We start from the raw sequence: 13,415 nt of genomic DNA on the forward strand, positions 1-13,415 counted from the left end.
AATAAAAAGACTTCAAAAAACTATGACTAAACTGAATAAAAATTTGCTGACACAGTTGTGGCATTGTAGGCCTATGATATTTTCTTTTTTAATGAAAGGGAGAGAAAATAGGGACACCAGGGTTAATGTGGTTAACCCTAATTCATTTATTCCTCCTCGTAGGACCTTGTTGAACTGATTGTCAGCTGACAGCTGTCATTATTTGTAGTGAATATGATGATATTACAGTTTGTTTGTGTGTTGTCAGATTAAACAAGAACTCGTAGGGGAAGCCAGCAAAGGAAAGAAGGTGTCACGGCCACAACCCAAACAGGCTATGAACCCAAAGAACAGCAAGGCTTCAATCGGCAGCCCCAAGACTGACACGCCTTTCAAATTCCCCACTCCTGCTGACATAGAGACTGGGTAAGATGCTGTTTTTTTACAGCCTGGGTAAGATGCTGTTTCCTTAGCAGTTTTTACCGTGGAATTCTTAAACAAAAAAACAACAAAAACTATTTGAGTGGTGCTAGCCACTCCTTTGTGTGTCTGTATGTATGTATGTCTGTCCCTGTGTCGGAGCACGGACAGCTAATACCATTGGATGGCACTGTTGAGCAGCGTCACACACACGCAGGGCGGTGTACAATACAGTACAGTAAATCATTTCATTTCTGCGGGCATGGCCTCAGGAATATCAGCACTGGATTCTCCACCCTTTATCGATGAATCTAACATGGTTAAAATGGAGTTTGAAGTTACAATGGGTTTGTATAGGAAGGGGGTGGGGCAGCAAAATGTATATCAAATATCTAAATACTGAATCGAGAAACTTAAAAACTCTCTGGGTTGTTCACATAAGCCTAAAAAAGAAACGCTTACGCGTTTCGACTATGAGCCTTCATCAGAGCATGAGCAAGCTGAGTCTATCATCGATGCTCAAGCTAGTCCTCTAGTCCAGCTGGTTTTCTCATTGGCTGATGTATCTGCACACCGCAAATATGTCTGGGCAGAAACGAACGACTCAGAACACAATAGTTCCGCCTTAGAGAATGCTGGTTTCTACCTAAACTACTGCGCTGAAACGGACACAGAGGCAGTTATAGCGGACCCCCGCACATAATAATAATGCAGCTGGTAATTAATTGATTTAATCAATTATTGTTTTTAAGTGAAATATTCAAAATATCCAAAAGCATTTACATGAGTGCACTGTATTATCATGTACTGTTATCTTAGAGCAATATTGCTTTCCTCAGCCTCCCTAAAAGCGTTTCTCTGTTGAGAAGTAGAAGTAGTCTAAAGTCAATTAGTTACTTGGTAGAAGTTAATGCATTGTGGCGAGATATGAGCCATTGCGCACTTTGCTCCCGATGCTAACATGAATTCATCAATATTTCCATTTCTTTGGATTTGGACTGATTATGCAATGCACAGTGTTCTCTCCTGGGCATCGCCAAGTACAGCTACTTTGCATGTAATATTTAACATGCACGCACGCGAGCGCACACACACACACACACACACACACACACACACACACACACACACACACACACACACACACAGTATATCATCCCTTTTGGGCAAAAACCTTGCATCTCCATGTTTCATTATATATTTCCAGAAATGAATATTGAATACCATATTTTATACCTTGTGTTATATGACAGTGTCACGCAAAGCACACGGGCGTGTGCGTGAGTGCGCGCATGCGCGTACGTTTATGTGTAAACTTAGAAGAAAAAAGTAGAACACAAGGTCTGAACACAGCATTAGATTTATTGAGCAATGTTTCATTGTTCAGACCTTCATCAGGCATGCTTATGTGTACAAAATGTAAACAAATGACCCGTAATGAGGCTCTTACTGTGTAGATCTGGCATGTGTTGATTTTGTTTCGTTGTTTTAACCCCGACTCCATTTCTATAGGTCAGAGGAGTACGAACTGGGCCGGGCCTCTGCGCTTCACTCGTTTTCATCGTGCTACAGCAGTCACACTGTACCCTGCTTTGTGGCAGACCCTCCGGCCGCCGACCACCCGCAGGCTGAGCCAACATGGAGGTGGTATTATCTCTTCAGCTTTCCTTTCCACACCTCCTCTCCTGTGCTCTATTCCCTCGTAACATCACATTCACAGTCGGCGGCAGTGGCTCAGGGGTAGAGTGGCTGGATGGTTAACTGCAAGGTTGCCAGTTCGAACCCGGGCTCCCCCAGAGTTGGTGTCGAAGTGTCCTTGAGCAAGACACTGAACCGCTAATTGCTCCTGATGTGCTGGTTGGTGCCTTCCATGGTTTCCGCCGCCATCGGTGTTTGAATGTGTGTGTGAATGGGTGAATGTAATGCATCTATAAAAAACAAAATGTAGGAAACAAAAAAATAAGGGGACGCATAAAACTGTGTCCGCGACCCAATGTTTGGGAAACAGTGCTCTGAAATATGTTTGTAGTCAAACAATGTGTTTTAACTAGCGCGTTAATCGAGATTAATTAACTACAGAAAAATGAATCGCAATTAACTACAGATAAATTAATCGCACCTTTTTGTTTCCCCCATAATAAAGTTGTTTTTATTTGTTTTCTCATGCCCAGCCATGTAAAGCACATTTGAGTATTCATATACACACTGAGACACTTTATATAGGCACTTGCTGTCTACCTATCACCTGCCTATATATCACTGTTGGAATCAAACGCATTTTTCTATTGAGTTGTGTGCACTGGAAATAATAAAAAGTCCCCCCATTCTGTGTTGCCTATAGAACTGAAGGTCTGAAAAAAACAGTAACATTATGAAGTACATTTTTCTTTTGTGATGTCACTGAGATGTACCTCTCTCAGACCTCCAGTTCTAAGCAACACAGAATGGGGGGGACTTTATTATATTCACAACTCTAAGGTATATTAATGACAGTAAAATGTTGAAAATGAGTGGAATCCCGTAGTCACTATTCACTGGGATACCAAAAACATTTGAAAAAAAAGGTTTCTCACTGTTCTCGGGTTAAATATTGATATGCGATTAAAATGCGATTAATCGAGATTAATTAACTACAAAGCCTCGGATTAATTAGATTTTTTTTTAATCGAGTCCCAGCTCTAGTTTTAACGGTGAATTCACACCAGCAGCTGCGAGAGAATGTCTGTAGTATGAACAATCTTCAAATTCAATGAACTTGCTTTGACCGAGCCGAGGTATGAATGCCATTGTAAGTAAGTGAGTTGTGCTCCAGTGAGAGCTCAGTGTTCCGAACAGATCAAAGCTGTACCCCAGGTGTGTTGCTCACAGTATGAGCAGGAGAATGCTTGTCTCTGGCAGAGACTGTTTGTAAAGGATTTATGCATTTTAGGCATGAAATAGATCAGGGGTGGGCAACTTTGATGATGGAGAGGGCCACTATATTTCCAGGGGCCACATTGCATATTGTTGCTGTTGGGCAGAAACAACCTCTTATCTCCATATTTAACTTTTTTGTAAATGAATGCCGTACTTCAAATCATTCTAGTATCTAGTATGTCACAAAAAAGGTATCAAAAATAGTTTATCTACAAGCTCAAAATGTGTTTCATCGCGACAATTTGAGCTTGTATATGAGCTATTTTTGCTATTTTTAAATTGGAATCCAGAATTTATTTTGATATTTTAAAATTGGTATCCTGAAAAGTATTATTATTATTTTTTTTCATTTCAAATGTATTTAGTTAGGTTGAATGTTTGGAATTGGAACAACTGAAATCAATATATCAGTATACCAATATTAACCTGTGGGCCACATTAAGTGAAGGTGGAGGCCGCAGTTGCTATGAAATAGACCATGCAGTTGCTCAACCTTGATGCATTTCACACATGTGATAATAACTCTATTAACAATATCCGCTGTTTCCATACAGTAGTCGGTGTTTGTGGTGTCAAATGCATACACCTAGTCCACGAGTACTTCAGAGTACAGAGCGCTTAAATTCTGATTGGCTTGCCGCTATGTGTCACCGCACATGCGACAGCATCAAGTTGAACTTTCTCAACTTTGACACTTTGCTATTTGATGGCCGCGCCCTCTGGTGCAGTGGGGAAGCTCATCTCCGTATAGTAGACAATGTACTGAACTTCACCAGTTCATCAGAACGTGTTAGCTAACGTCCGTTGCTGATGTGAATTCACCCGTAACCCAATCCGGGTTTTATGCTTCTCAAGTATGCTTTTAAAGTGACGGTACACTATTAACCGGTTAACTGTTTCTTTAATATTATTTTATACTTAATTTATACTCTCTCATATGACAAAATATAAATCATAATCAAAACACTGTTGTTACAGATACATGGAATAAATAACAAGCAATCTTTTGGAAAGCTAACACAGAGAACACTGAGGCTGCAAACTGGAATATGCTCACATATTATACACTGAACTAACTAAGGACAGTGATTATGCAAATGCACTGTTATGACAAGACACAGGTGTACATATCGATGGTTTCAATGTTTGACACCATCCTTCATGTCTTTGTGTTGTTGCTTCAGTCCACTGAATACGCTGTACCTGGAGCTGCGTTGTGCTGCCCTACAGCCCCATCTAGTGGTGACATCAAATAATGGACAGTCCACTGTAAACTTCCATCAAGTAGCAGTGGGTCAGTCATTTTGAAGTGTTTATTTTAGCCCATAGGTTCATCATATGACATGTGTTACTGTGTTCAGACCACACACTTTGTACTCTTTGCATATATCTTTTTTTTTTTAAATACATTTCTTTTCTTAGGACATAAAGTGATCAAGCAGTTTACAGTGAAGAATATTTCCAAGGAATGTTTGGATGTATCCTTTTTTTTCAGGTTACTGAAGTAGCCATTACTGATTACGACTGAGTATTAAAGAAAATAACAGGGTCTGAATTCATGCACATGATTTCTTATACTTATACATTTTGAATTCCAGACTTTTGCTTGTAACGGCGTAGTTCTACATTGGAGTATCGATACTTTTACCTACGTAAAACAATTGAGTATTTTTTCCACCACTGGTTACTGCATTGGTTGTAATGATTTAGCTATGTCTACGTATGCTTTTCCTTGACCTCCGACCTTTGCCCAGCTGAGGTCATCAGTGCTGGACCTCAGTGGTCCGTTCTCGTTGCTCAACGCTCTTAGATGCTTTGGTCCTGGAGAGGTTCATAACCTTTTATTGGCATTCAGTCCCGACCAAGACAAGAAGGTGAGATGAAATGATGACATTCATTATATGCACAACACAAAACACACAATAATGGCCTGTTTGATGAGTGGGTTGAGGCACAGTCTGGTAATCGGGTCACCAATTCGACCCCCGTAATAGTTGTGTTAATTTTGTCACTTTTTTTGTCACGTTTTTTCACTGGGGGAAACTGAATTTTGTTTTACACTATCACATAATGAATGTTCTTATTTGGTCATAATAACAGCCACTTTAATACTGAATGTCTCCAGGTTTTCTTCAGAATATGTACAAATATTTACTATGACACTGTGGCACACTGGCACAGTAGTCTAGTACTAGTGGTTCTCAAATGTCTTATTTTCAAATGTTTTATTTGCCAGACCTGTTATGGTCATTCAGGGCTATCTATTCATGCGTTTCTAACATTATTGTGCACTCATTTTATACAGTATGTCCGTGGCAAAAATGGAATGTTGACAAAAATGTTGGTGGTGACCCCTGCTCCTCCCTCCCAGTACCGTGAGACTCTGGACATACACGTCCAGTGTCCCAGGAGGACGACGCTGGCTGTGACGCTGTGTGGGGAGGGGGTGCAGTCTAACGTTGCCTGCTCGCCCATCGGAGACCTCCTCGACCTGGGCTATGTGCTGGAGCAGGAGAGCGCCTCGCGTGTCCTCAAGGTCGGTGGTGGAAAAAGTACTCAAATGTTTTACTTAAGTAAATGTATAAATGCTATAATATAGAAAGATTCCGTTACAAGTAAATGTCCGAAATTCTAAATGTACTTAAGTAAAAGTACAAAAGTATTGGCATGAAAATGTACTTAAAGTACTAAATATATAAGTACTCATTATGCAGCATGTCCCATTTTTATATTTTCAAATCTTTTGTAAAACAAACAGATTTACAAGCTCACAATGCATCGTGACGCATTGTGAGTTTGTAGATCTATCAAATGGCCGAAAATGTACAAAGGGCTGAAGTGAGTAATGTATTGTAATAATAATCAAAATCTACTAACTATTTCTCAAAAGTAGGCCAGTAGCCTGACAATGCTTCTATTAGAACACAACAGAATTCACTTATAATGGAATTAGGCTGGCTTTATACAGTGAAATTACTTTCACGTACATGAATGCTTGAATTTCTCCAAACTAGTTAGGATAGCAAATAAACATCAAGCTTGTAGATCTGCTTAAAAGCATGAAAACTTTAGAAACCACCTCTGAATGTGGCTCAAGTCACATTGGAAAAAAATCTGATTCCATGTGACCTGTATGTGAACTGTCTGCATTTAGACCTTTTTAAACAAATCAGATTTCAATCTGGATGTGGCACAGATCTGATTCAGGCTAGATTTGGCTCACTGCCAGTGTAAATGGGGCCTTAATATGACTCGAACCTTAGTGGCAGGATTCCAATATTCATCCTGGTCTCTTCTTCTCGTCCAGTTGCAGAACAGCTCGTGTGTGGCGGTGGGTTTCAGAGTACTGCTGGCCAGCATGGCTGTGCCCAGGCCTCAGAGTGGAGCCGACAGCTTGCTCAGCAGTTACCCACACACACGGACCACTGTGGGTAAGGCCTGACCTCAACAAGGACAATTAAGCCTGAGTTGCATATCGTGTCGCACACCAGAAACAGACGGTCGACTACAAGCACACAACATGTTCCAGTACAGCGCGTTGTGAGCTTATAGATTGGCTGTTTTTGGTGCGCAACACCTTTGTGCAACCGTCTCTGACTAATTCCCAAAGAAGATTGTTTCTTTTTCTTTTTAAGAATACATCCACACAGAATACAAATATTACATGAGTGATAAAGCTTAAGCAACACAATTGTTTTATTCGGAAATAGGTTGGAAATAGGTTGACTTTTCACCACAAATAAATGCATCAACCTGTATGGATGAGGCATCAACTATATGCCCAGCTTTCTGGGTTTGATTGGCTGATCACCCCATAGCGATGATTTGATTGGCTGAGAAAAGTACATATTGAAGATAAAAGTGAGGGCAGAAAAGTGATGATTTGATTGGCTGAGCATAGTATGTGATGATGTATGATCATAAGAGTGCCCCCTCACTTCACACGCTTGTGATTTTTAAATTTTCCCCACACCTCCCTTCCACCCATCCCCATGAGGCCAGACATACTGTGCAAACAACAATATATATTACCAGTGGTGGAAAATAACGAAGTACAATTACTTCGTTACTGTACTTAAGTACAAGTTTGGAGAATTTGTACTTTTATTGACTACTTTTCTTTTGCTGTATTTTTACTTTTACTTCGTTACATTTACAAGGAAAAAATCGTACTTTTAATGCGCTATATTTAAAATCGGACACCTCGTTACTCGCTACAAATTAAATAATAAAATCTTATATTTGTCGTACTGGAGGAATGCGCAGTTGAGAATTGAACAGGGCTGCTCCACTCTCAGATAATAGGGGGCGGAGTTGTGTTCTGCTGCCTGGCCTGCTTTGAAGACGGCAAGACGCACACACTGTGTTGTTTTGTCACACGCATTCAACATGGATGCATTAAACATGCCTTAATATTTAGCGGAAAACCAACCAATAAGTCCCTATCCGACACAAATTAACTAATCTTTCTCAGCCGTCACTGGAGCGCGCATCTAGCTACTGCATGATGATCATGCACGCTGACAGACAGCAGACACTGTCCCAACTCCTAACACAAACACTGAGGGAACTTGTTGTTGTACACACATAATGTGCCACGAAAAATAGCTTCCAATAGCTTAGTTGGTTATTATCGCTTCGAGGAGGTACGTGTCCATAATATCGCCACGAACGGCCAACAAAAGACATCTCTCTTCCACAGTGAATGAAGCCTAATTTATTCTTCGCCGTACAAAGTGTTCCGTGCTGAAAATAGCTGATATACAAGCTCACAACTCGTCGCGTCCGGACACGTTGTGAGCTTGTAGATCAACCAACCCCAGCATGCGGAGATGCAGGCTCTGAGAACGTTCAGAAACTTTTGCCTTCACAATAAAAGCATGCAAAAGCCCATATAGAGAAGGATAAATAATTCGGTGACATTTCACATTGCAAAAGAGCAATTTTTGTAAAATGTAAAAAATATATAAAAATTAAAGCAAAAAAACAACGAAAAAGAACTATAAAAAATTTGGAATGATGAACTATGAACGGAACTAGTTCATTTTAAAAATGTTGAACTGTGAACTGAACTATAGTTCCTAAAAAAAAAGAACTTTCCCAACACGATGTATGCTGTTGGGGGTTCTGTATTTTCAGTATTTTTTGGAATAAAGCCACTTTTGACAGGATGACAATTTTGGAAATTCATTTCTTTGTATTCATTTTGAAAATAATTTTGTATTTTGTACTTTGTACTTTGTACTTGTACTTTGTAATTTTTACTTTTATACTTAAGTACATTTTACGCCGGGTAAATTTTTGTACTTAAGTACATTTTATTTGAGGTACTTTTATACTTTTACTTAAGTAACTTTCTTAATGGGCACTTTGTACTTTTACTTAAGTAATTTTCAAGTAGAGAATCAGTATTTTACTTAAGTAAAATATTTTTGTACTTTTTCCACCACTGTATATTACACATGTATAAATAAATCCAATAAGCTATATGAATAGCTTGATGTGAAATATGATACAAGGTTTGTTCCATGTTGACCTGTACCAGGAACCCAGAACTACAGTGGGCTCAGTGTGTTCAGTGCGAGTCCCATGAAAGGCTCCATAGCTCCAGGACAGAGCCAGGACATCGTGGTCACCTTCCAGCCTGATCACCCATCCATCCACTACTCTGACAGGCTCACTGTGGAGCTCAGCAACAAGGTCACTAGAACACACATACACTGAGCACATTCACTATTTTGGGCATGCTAACAGGCAAAAAAACCAACCTTTTGAAAACATTTTAACCCATTCTGGGCGGGAACCAGAGGCGGAAGGTTCTTATAACGGCAGTGGGTTCATGCAGCCACGCCCCCCCCCGGTTTTCGGTTGGTACTTTATTTACAGTTTGTTAATGTAAAGGTAAAGGTATGTGACTACGTGCATGACAACATGACCACTGGGGAAGGGAAATTTCAGTGGACAGTGGGTGCATATACTGCATATTGATATATTTTGCCAAAATGCCAGTGGGTTCATTTGCGCCTCTGAACCCACGGAGTTTCCGCCCCTGGCGGGAACCCCTGTACTTTAGCTATTGAAAAATAGCAGATCTACAAGCTCATAGCGCGAGTGCCGCGCTACGAGCTTGTATGAAAAATCGTGAAAATGCGGCACAAATCTTTGAATATATATTCTTTCAGAGCAAACGTTTTAACTCAAATATTTGCTTCTGGGAGGTACCCCACTGGAACTACATATTTTCAGATGGGGGTTGGCGGCGAATTACATATATATTCGGGGGTCCTTGACATGAAAATGTTTGAGAACCACTGACATAGAAACATGAGGTTTTCAGAAAACTGTCATGATTTAGAAGACATTTTGTAGAAATCTCAGGTCTAAAGAGAATGTCCACAATGCGTTGTGTTTGTGTGCCCATATATACACAGAGCCAGACTTACCCTAACCCTCAGCCATTAATTGTCATTGAACAGAGTATAGCGTGTGTGATGGACCTGAAGGGTGCTGCCTGCTCCCACACCATGTATGTGTGTGGAGGAGACACGCTGGCAGTGAACATTGAATCTCTGCTGCCCCTCATAGGAGACCGGAGGACTGAATTCACAGGTAGTCACAGCTGGCAACTCCCAACCTTTTTGCCCTTCTCTGTCTTTATTTCTCTTGCTTGCTAGATGGTCTGCACAAGCACATTATCTCTCTTTTATTTGTGTCTTAATCATTCATAGTATAGTCCATACTTAGATTACTCATGACTTTAATGATGTAACGGTGGGACAAGTGTTAAAAATAATACATTATTCATCGTAGAGATGCTGGATATCAGATCTGAAGAATGTGGGAAACAGAATATCTACATTAACATCACGATTCATCCATCCAATATTGAAGCTAGTACCATATCCTAAACCTACTTCTCTATCTGGGCAAATCTTTCATTTTTATCACATATAGCTTTGATATCCTTTGAAAATGCAATGGTATATCCAGCTGAAATACAATGCTGTGGCACGTTGTGCGCTTGTAGACGGCTATTTTCGGTATGCGACACAAAGGACATCCAAGTAATAACACTGATCATTTGAGCCGCTTTGTAAATGGTAAATGGTGCATTTATATAGCGCTTTTATCGAAAGCGCTTTACATAGATTGTGCATCACATTCACCCATCGATGCTGGAGGAAACCATGCAAGGCACCAACCTGCACATCGGGAGCAATTAGGGGTTCAGCATCTTGCTCAAGGACACATCGACACTAACTCTGGGGGAGCCCAGGATCGAACTTGCAACCTCACGGCTCCCATCCGGCTGCTCTACCGGCCACTCTACCCCTGAGCCACTGCCGCTTTGTTTACTTAAACCAGACATGTCGTGGCAGTAACTGCATCTTTCTCCTCTGTGCTTGTGTGGCGTGCTAGACTCGGAGAGGTCAGAGAAGCCCATCGTACCTGTGCTCCTGACTCTGAGGGCGGTCTACGGTGAGGGGTCCATGAGACCCGCTGTCAGAGAACTGGAGGTGGGCTGCATCCGCTCCACACATCCTGGTAAAAAGGTACAGTAAGTAAGGGATCAACAGACACAAAACAGTCTATTCTCAGTAGACATTTGGCTAAAATATCCAGGCAGAACTACCGGTAACTATATCGGGGTATCCAGAGAACTCGGCAGTTTTCCAACTCGCCGCGATTTAGTGCATTTTTGTTTTACTTCACATTCATTTAAATTGCATTGAATTGAGAGATAGAGAGGATAGTTGTTTAGAGTTAACATTAGAGAAATGCTAAAAGTTTAAACACCAAAGTACCGAAACAATGTAATTCATTAGTAACATTCACATTCACATACTCACCTTTTTATCATCATCTACTGTAGCTGACCATTTAATTGCACAAAATAATTTGATCACTTTGGAAATGAACTATAACATCTGTGAGTTTGACATACTACACTGATGAAGACAGAATGTTAGCAGAATTTTCGCCGCGGCGACTTGTTAAACTGGCAAGTTTCTCCGGTATTCATATCGGGCTGAAACCATTCGTACAAAGCTCATAAAATATATTTTTTCCAACCCAATAACGCCGGCGTGCAACATTTCTTTCAGTTATCACACGCATGTCAGAAGTCTACTTTAGTGGATGGCTATGTCTGTTTGTCTGTCCGTAGAATGGAGAGTTTCTTTGGGACAACTTGTTGAACTTACAGCAGCAAGGCTTCTCCGTGGAGCCCAGCAGAGGCACAGTGGAGCCCGGCCAAAGACGCACCATCACTGTCACATGGTCTCCACACTGTGGCCATAAGGTATCATTGTGGATTAGATACTTTTCAAACCTCCATAGGCCGGGGGCACACCTTAGCGCACATCCGTGGACAGACGAAGCTGATGCCCGATGTCATTCCGGCTTTTTAGACAGCTGGTGGATGGAAAAGAAGCTCCACCTCCACAGATTCCCGGAAACGCTCTCCTCCGCGTCAGTCAGCCGCGGGGGTGGAGCTTCTTTTCCATCCACCAGCTGTCTAAAAAGCCGGAATGACGTCGGGCATCAGCTTCGTCTGTCCTCGGCTGTGCGCTAAGGTGTGCCTGCGCCAAGGGGCCAGCTAAGCACTCCAATGTTGAAGCGCTGGGCCCTAGTGGTAAGAGGAAGGACTGCAGGCGGACCCGTGGATTCTTGACGAGGAAACCCCGTGCAACCGAGCGCTCAATGTTAAAGCCCAGCTGCACTTCCGCATTTGGACACCAAAATTTGGTGTCCAAATGCTGAATCAGCGAAAAAATGCGGAAATAGACGGTACTTCCGGCAGCCTTCCGGGTGCTTCAAAACGCCACTGAGCAACTTCCACTGACATGAATACCGGAGGGGGCGGAGCTTCGCGCCAGTTCAGTCTCTATCCTTTTAATACTCTATGGCCTGCGCTGATGTCTGAAGTGAGAGTGCACTGCTTGGTTGATTCTAAATAGTAGGAAAATAGCATACTGTGTGTCTTAGTATATGATTTTGGGCATGGCCAATGTTTTTGCATACAAAGTGTGTGTGTGTGTGTGTGTGTGTGTGTGTGTGTGTGTGTGTGTGTGTGGTGTGTGTGGTGTGTGTACTTTTCAGCCCAATGAGGTGACTCAGGTATGTGCACTGCTCACTCTGAGGGGGGATGAGACAGAAGTTTTCAACATCACATTGCTGGCTCTGTCCTGCATGGCTCCTACAGAACGTCAGTCAGTGAAAGACCAACACAAATAAATAACATCAAATATATATATTATATGTATATATGTATGATTTGTACTTATTTATTACATTTGTATTCTGATTCTTACCATGTACAGGTAGATACACAATTGTCATTAAATTAAATTGTTTGGCTGGCTAGGCTTGTTTCTTGTTTCACTACCCCAGGTAATGTGCTATATTTTGGAAAATGGTCACGGTAATGATGTGGTGAAGGTGAAATGTACAGTAGCATACTCAAATACTGAGTCACTGCAATTTGTATTTTTTCCTTTACTGAAGTATTTTCAATTTTCAATACTTCTAATTCTACTCCACTACATCTCAGAGGCAATATTGTCACTACAATTATTTGAAAACTTACTAGTTACTTTGCAGATTACACAACATAAATTAACCACTTTAGCCCTATTTTCAGAATATTTTAATCTGAAAACATTTTGATGCCAATTTTTGGGCACTTATTCAATTCACAGAACTTTTGAAAACGTACAAAGTTGTACGATGATGTCACTGATGGATGGGTTTCTGAACTGCCTGCAGCCCTCCTATGAGACACAGACCAACTAGGGAAAGAATGATGGTATTTTATCATGAACATTAGTGAGGACATATTATATGAAGACAGGTTGAAAAGTAGTGAAGTGGTCCTTCAAGGCATCTATTGTCATATAAATAATTAAGATAAACAATTAAATTGTCTTTTTTACTATAACATTGGGAGGAATATATACATTACATTTCTGTTCAGCTTTTAGGGTTTGTAAACAAGCTTAGATTTCCACATTTCATTTGAGAACCTTTGACAGCAGCTGCTGCAATGTTTCCCAACAAGATGAGTGGTCTGTCTTTGCACCTCTACTGCAACAGGTCTT

The 13,415-nt window shown here is 41.0% G+C and overlaps 1 protein-coding gene across 1 annotated transcript in view; it reads left to right on the forward strand.

The window, feature by feature from the left end:
• Window positions 1-12,552, forward strand: part of cfap74 (cilia and flagella associated protein 74) — a gene marked incomplete at both ends in the record, with an annotated part of 63,114 nt that extends 50,562 nt beyond the window's left edge. The window contains 13 exons of the mRNA XM_080762895.1: window positions 248-405; window positions 1,912-2,139; window positions 3,870-4,037; window positions 4,500-4,609; window positions 4,738-4,793; window positions 5,070-5,189; window positions 5,687-5,851; window positions 6,623-6,746; window positions 8,861-9,015; window positions 9,792-9,924; window positions 10,735-10,868; window positions 11,483-11,617; window positions 12,418-12,552. Coding sequence (XP_080619021.1) covers window positions 248-405; window positions 1,912-2,139; window positions 3,870-4,037; window positions 4,500-4,609; window positions 4,738-4,793; window positions 5,070-5,189; window positions 5,687-5,851; window positions 6,623-6,746; window positions 8,861-9,015; window positions 9,792-9,924; window positions 10,735-10,868; window positions 11,483-11,617; window positions 12,418-12,552 — 1,821 coding nt within the window. The remainder of the gene's footprint in view (window positions 1-247; window positions 406-1,911; window positions 2,140-3,869; window positions 4,038-4,499; window positions 4,610-4,737; window positions 4,794-5,069; window positions 5,190-5,686; window positions 5,852-6,622; window positions 6,747-8,860; window positions 9,016-9,791; window positions 9,925-10,734; window positions 10,869-11,482; window positions 11,618-12,417) is intronic.
• Window positions 12,553-13,415: the final 863 nt, after the last annotated feature.

The sequence above is a fragment of the Protomyctophum bolini genome, assembly GCF_963924005.1.
Source record: "Protomyctophum bolini genome assembly, chromosome: 5".
Classification (NCBI taxonomy): Eukaryota; Metazoa; Chordata; class Actinopteri; order Myctophiformes; family Myctophidae; genus Protomyctophum; species Protomyctophum bolini.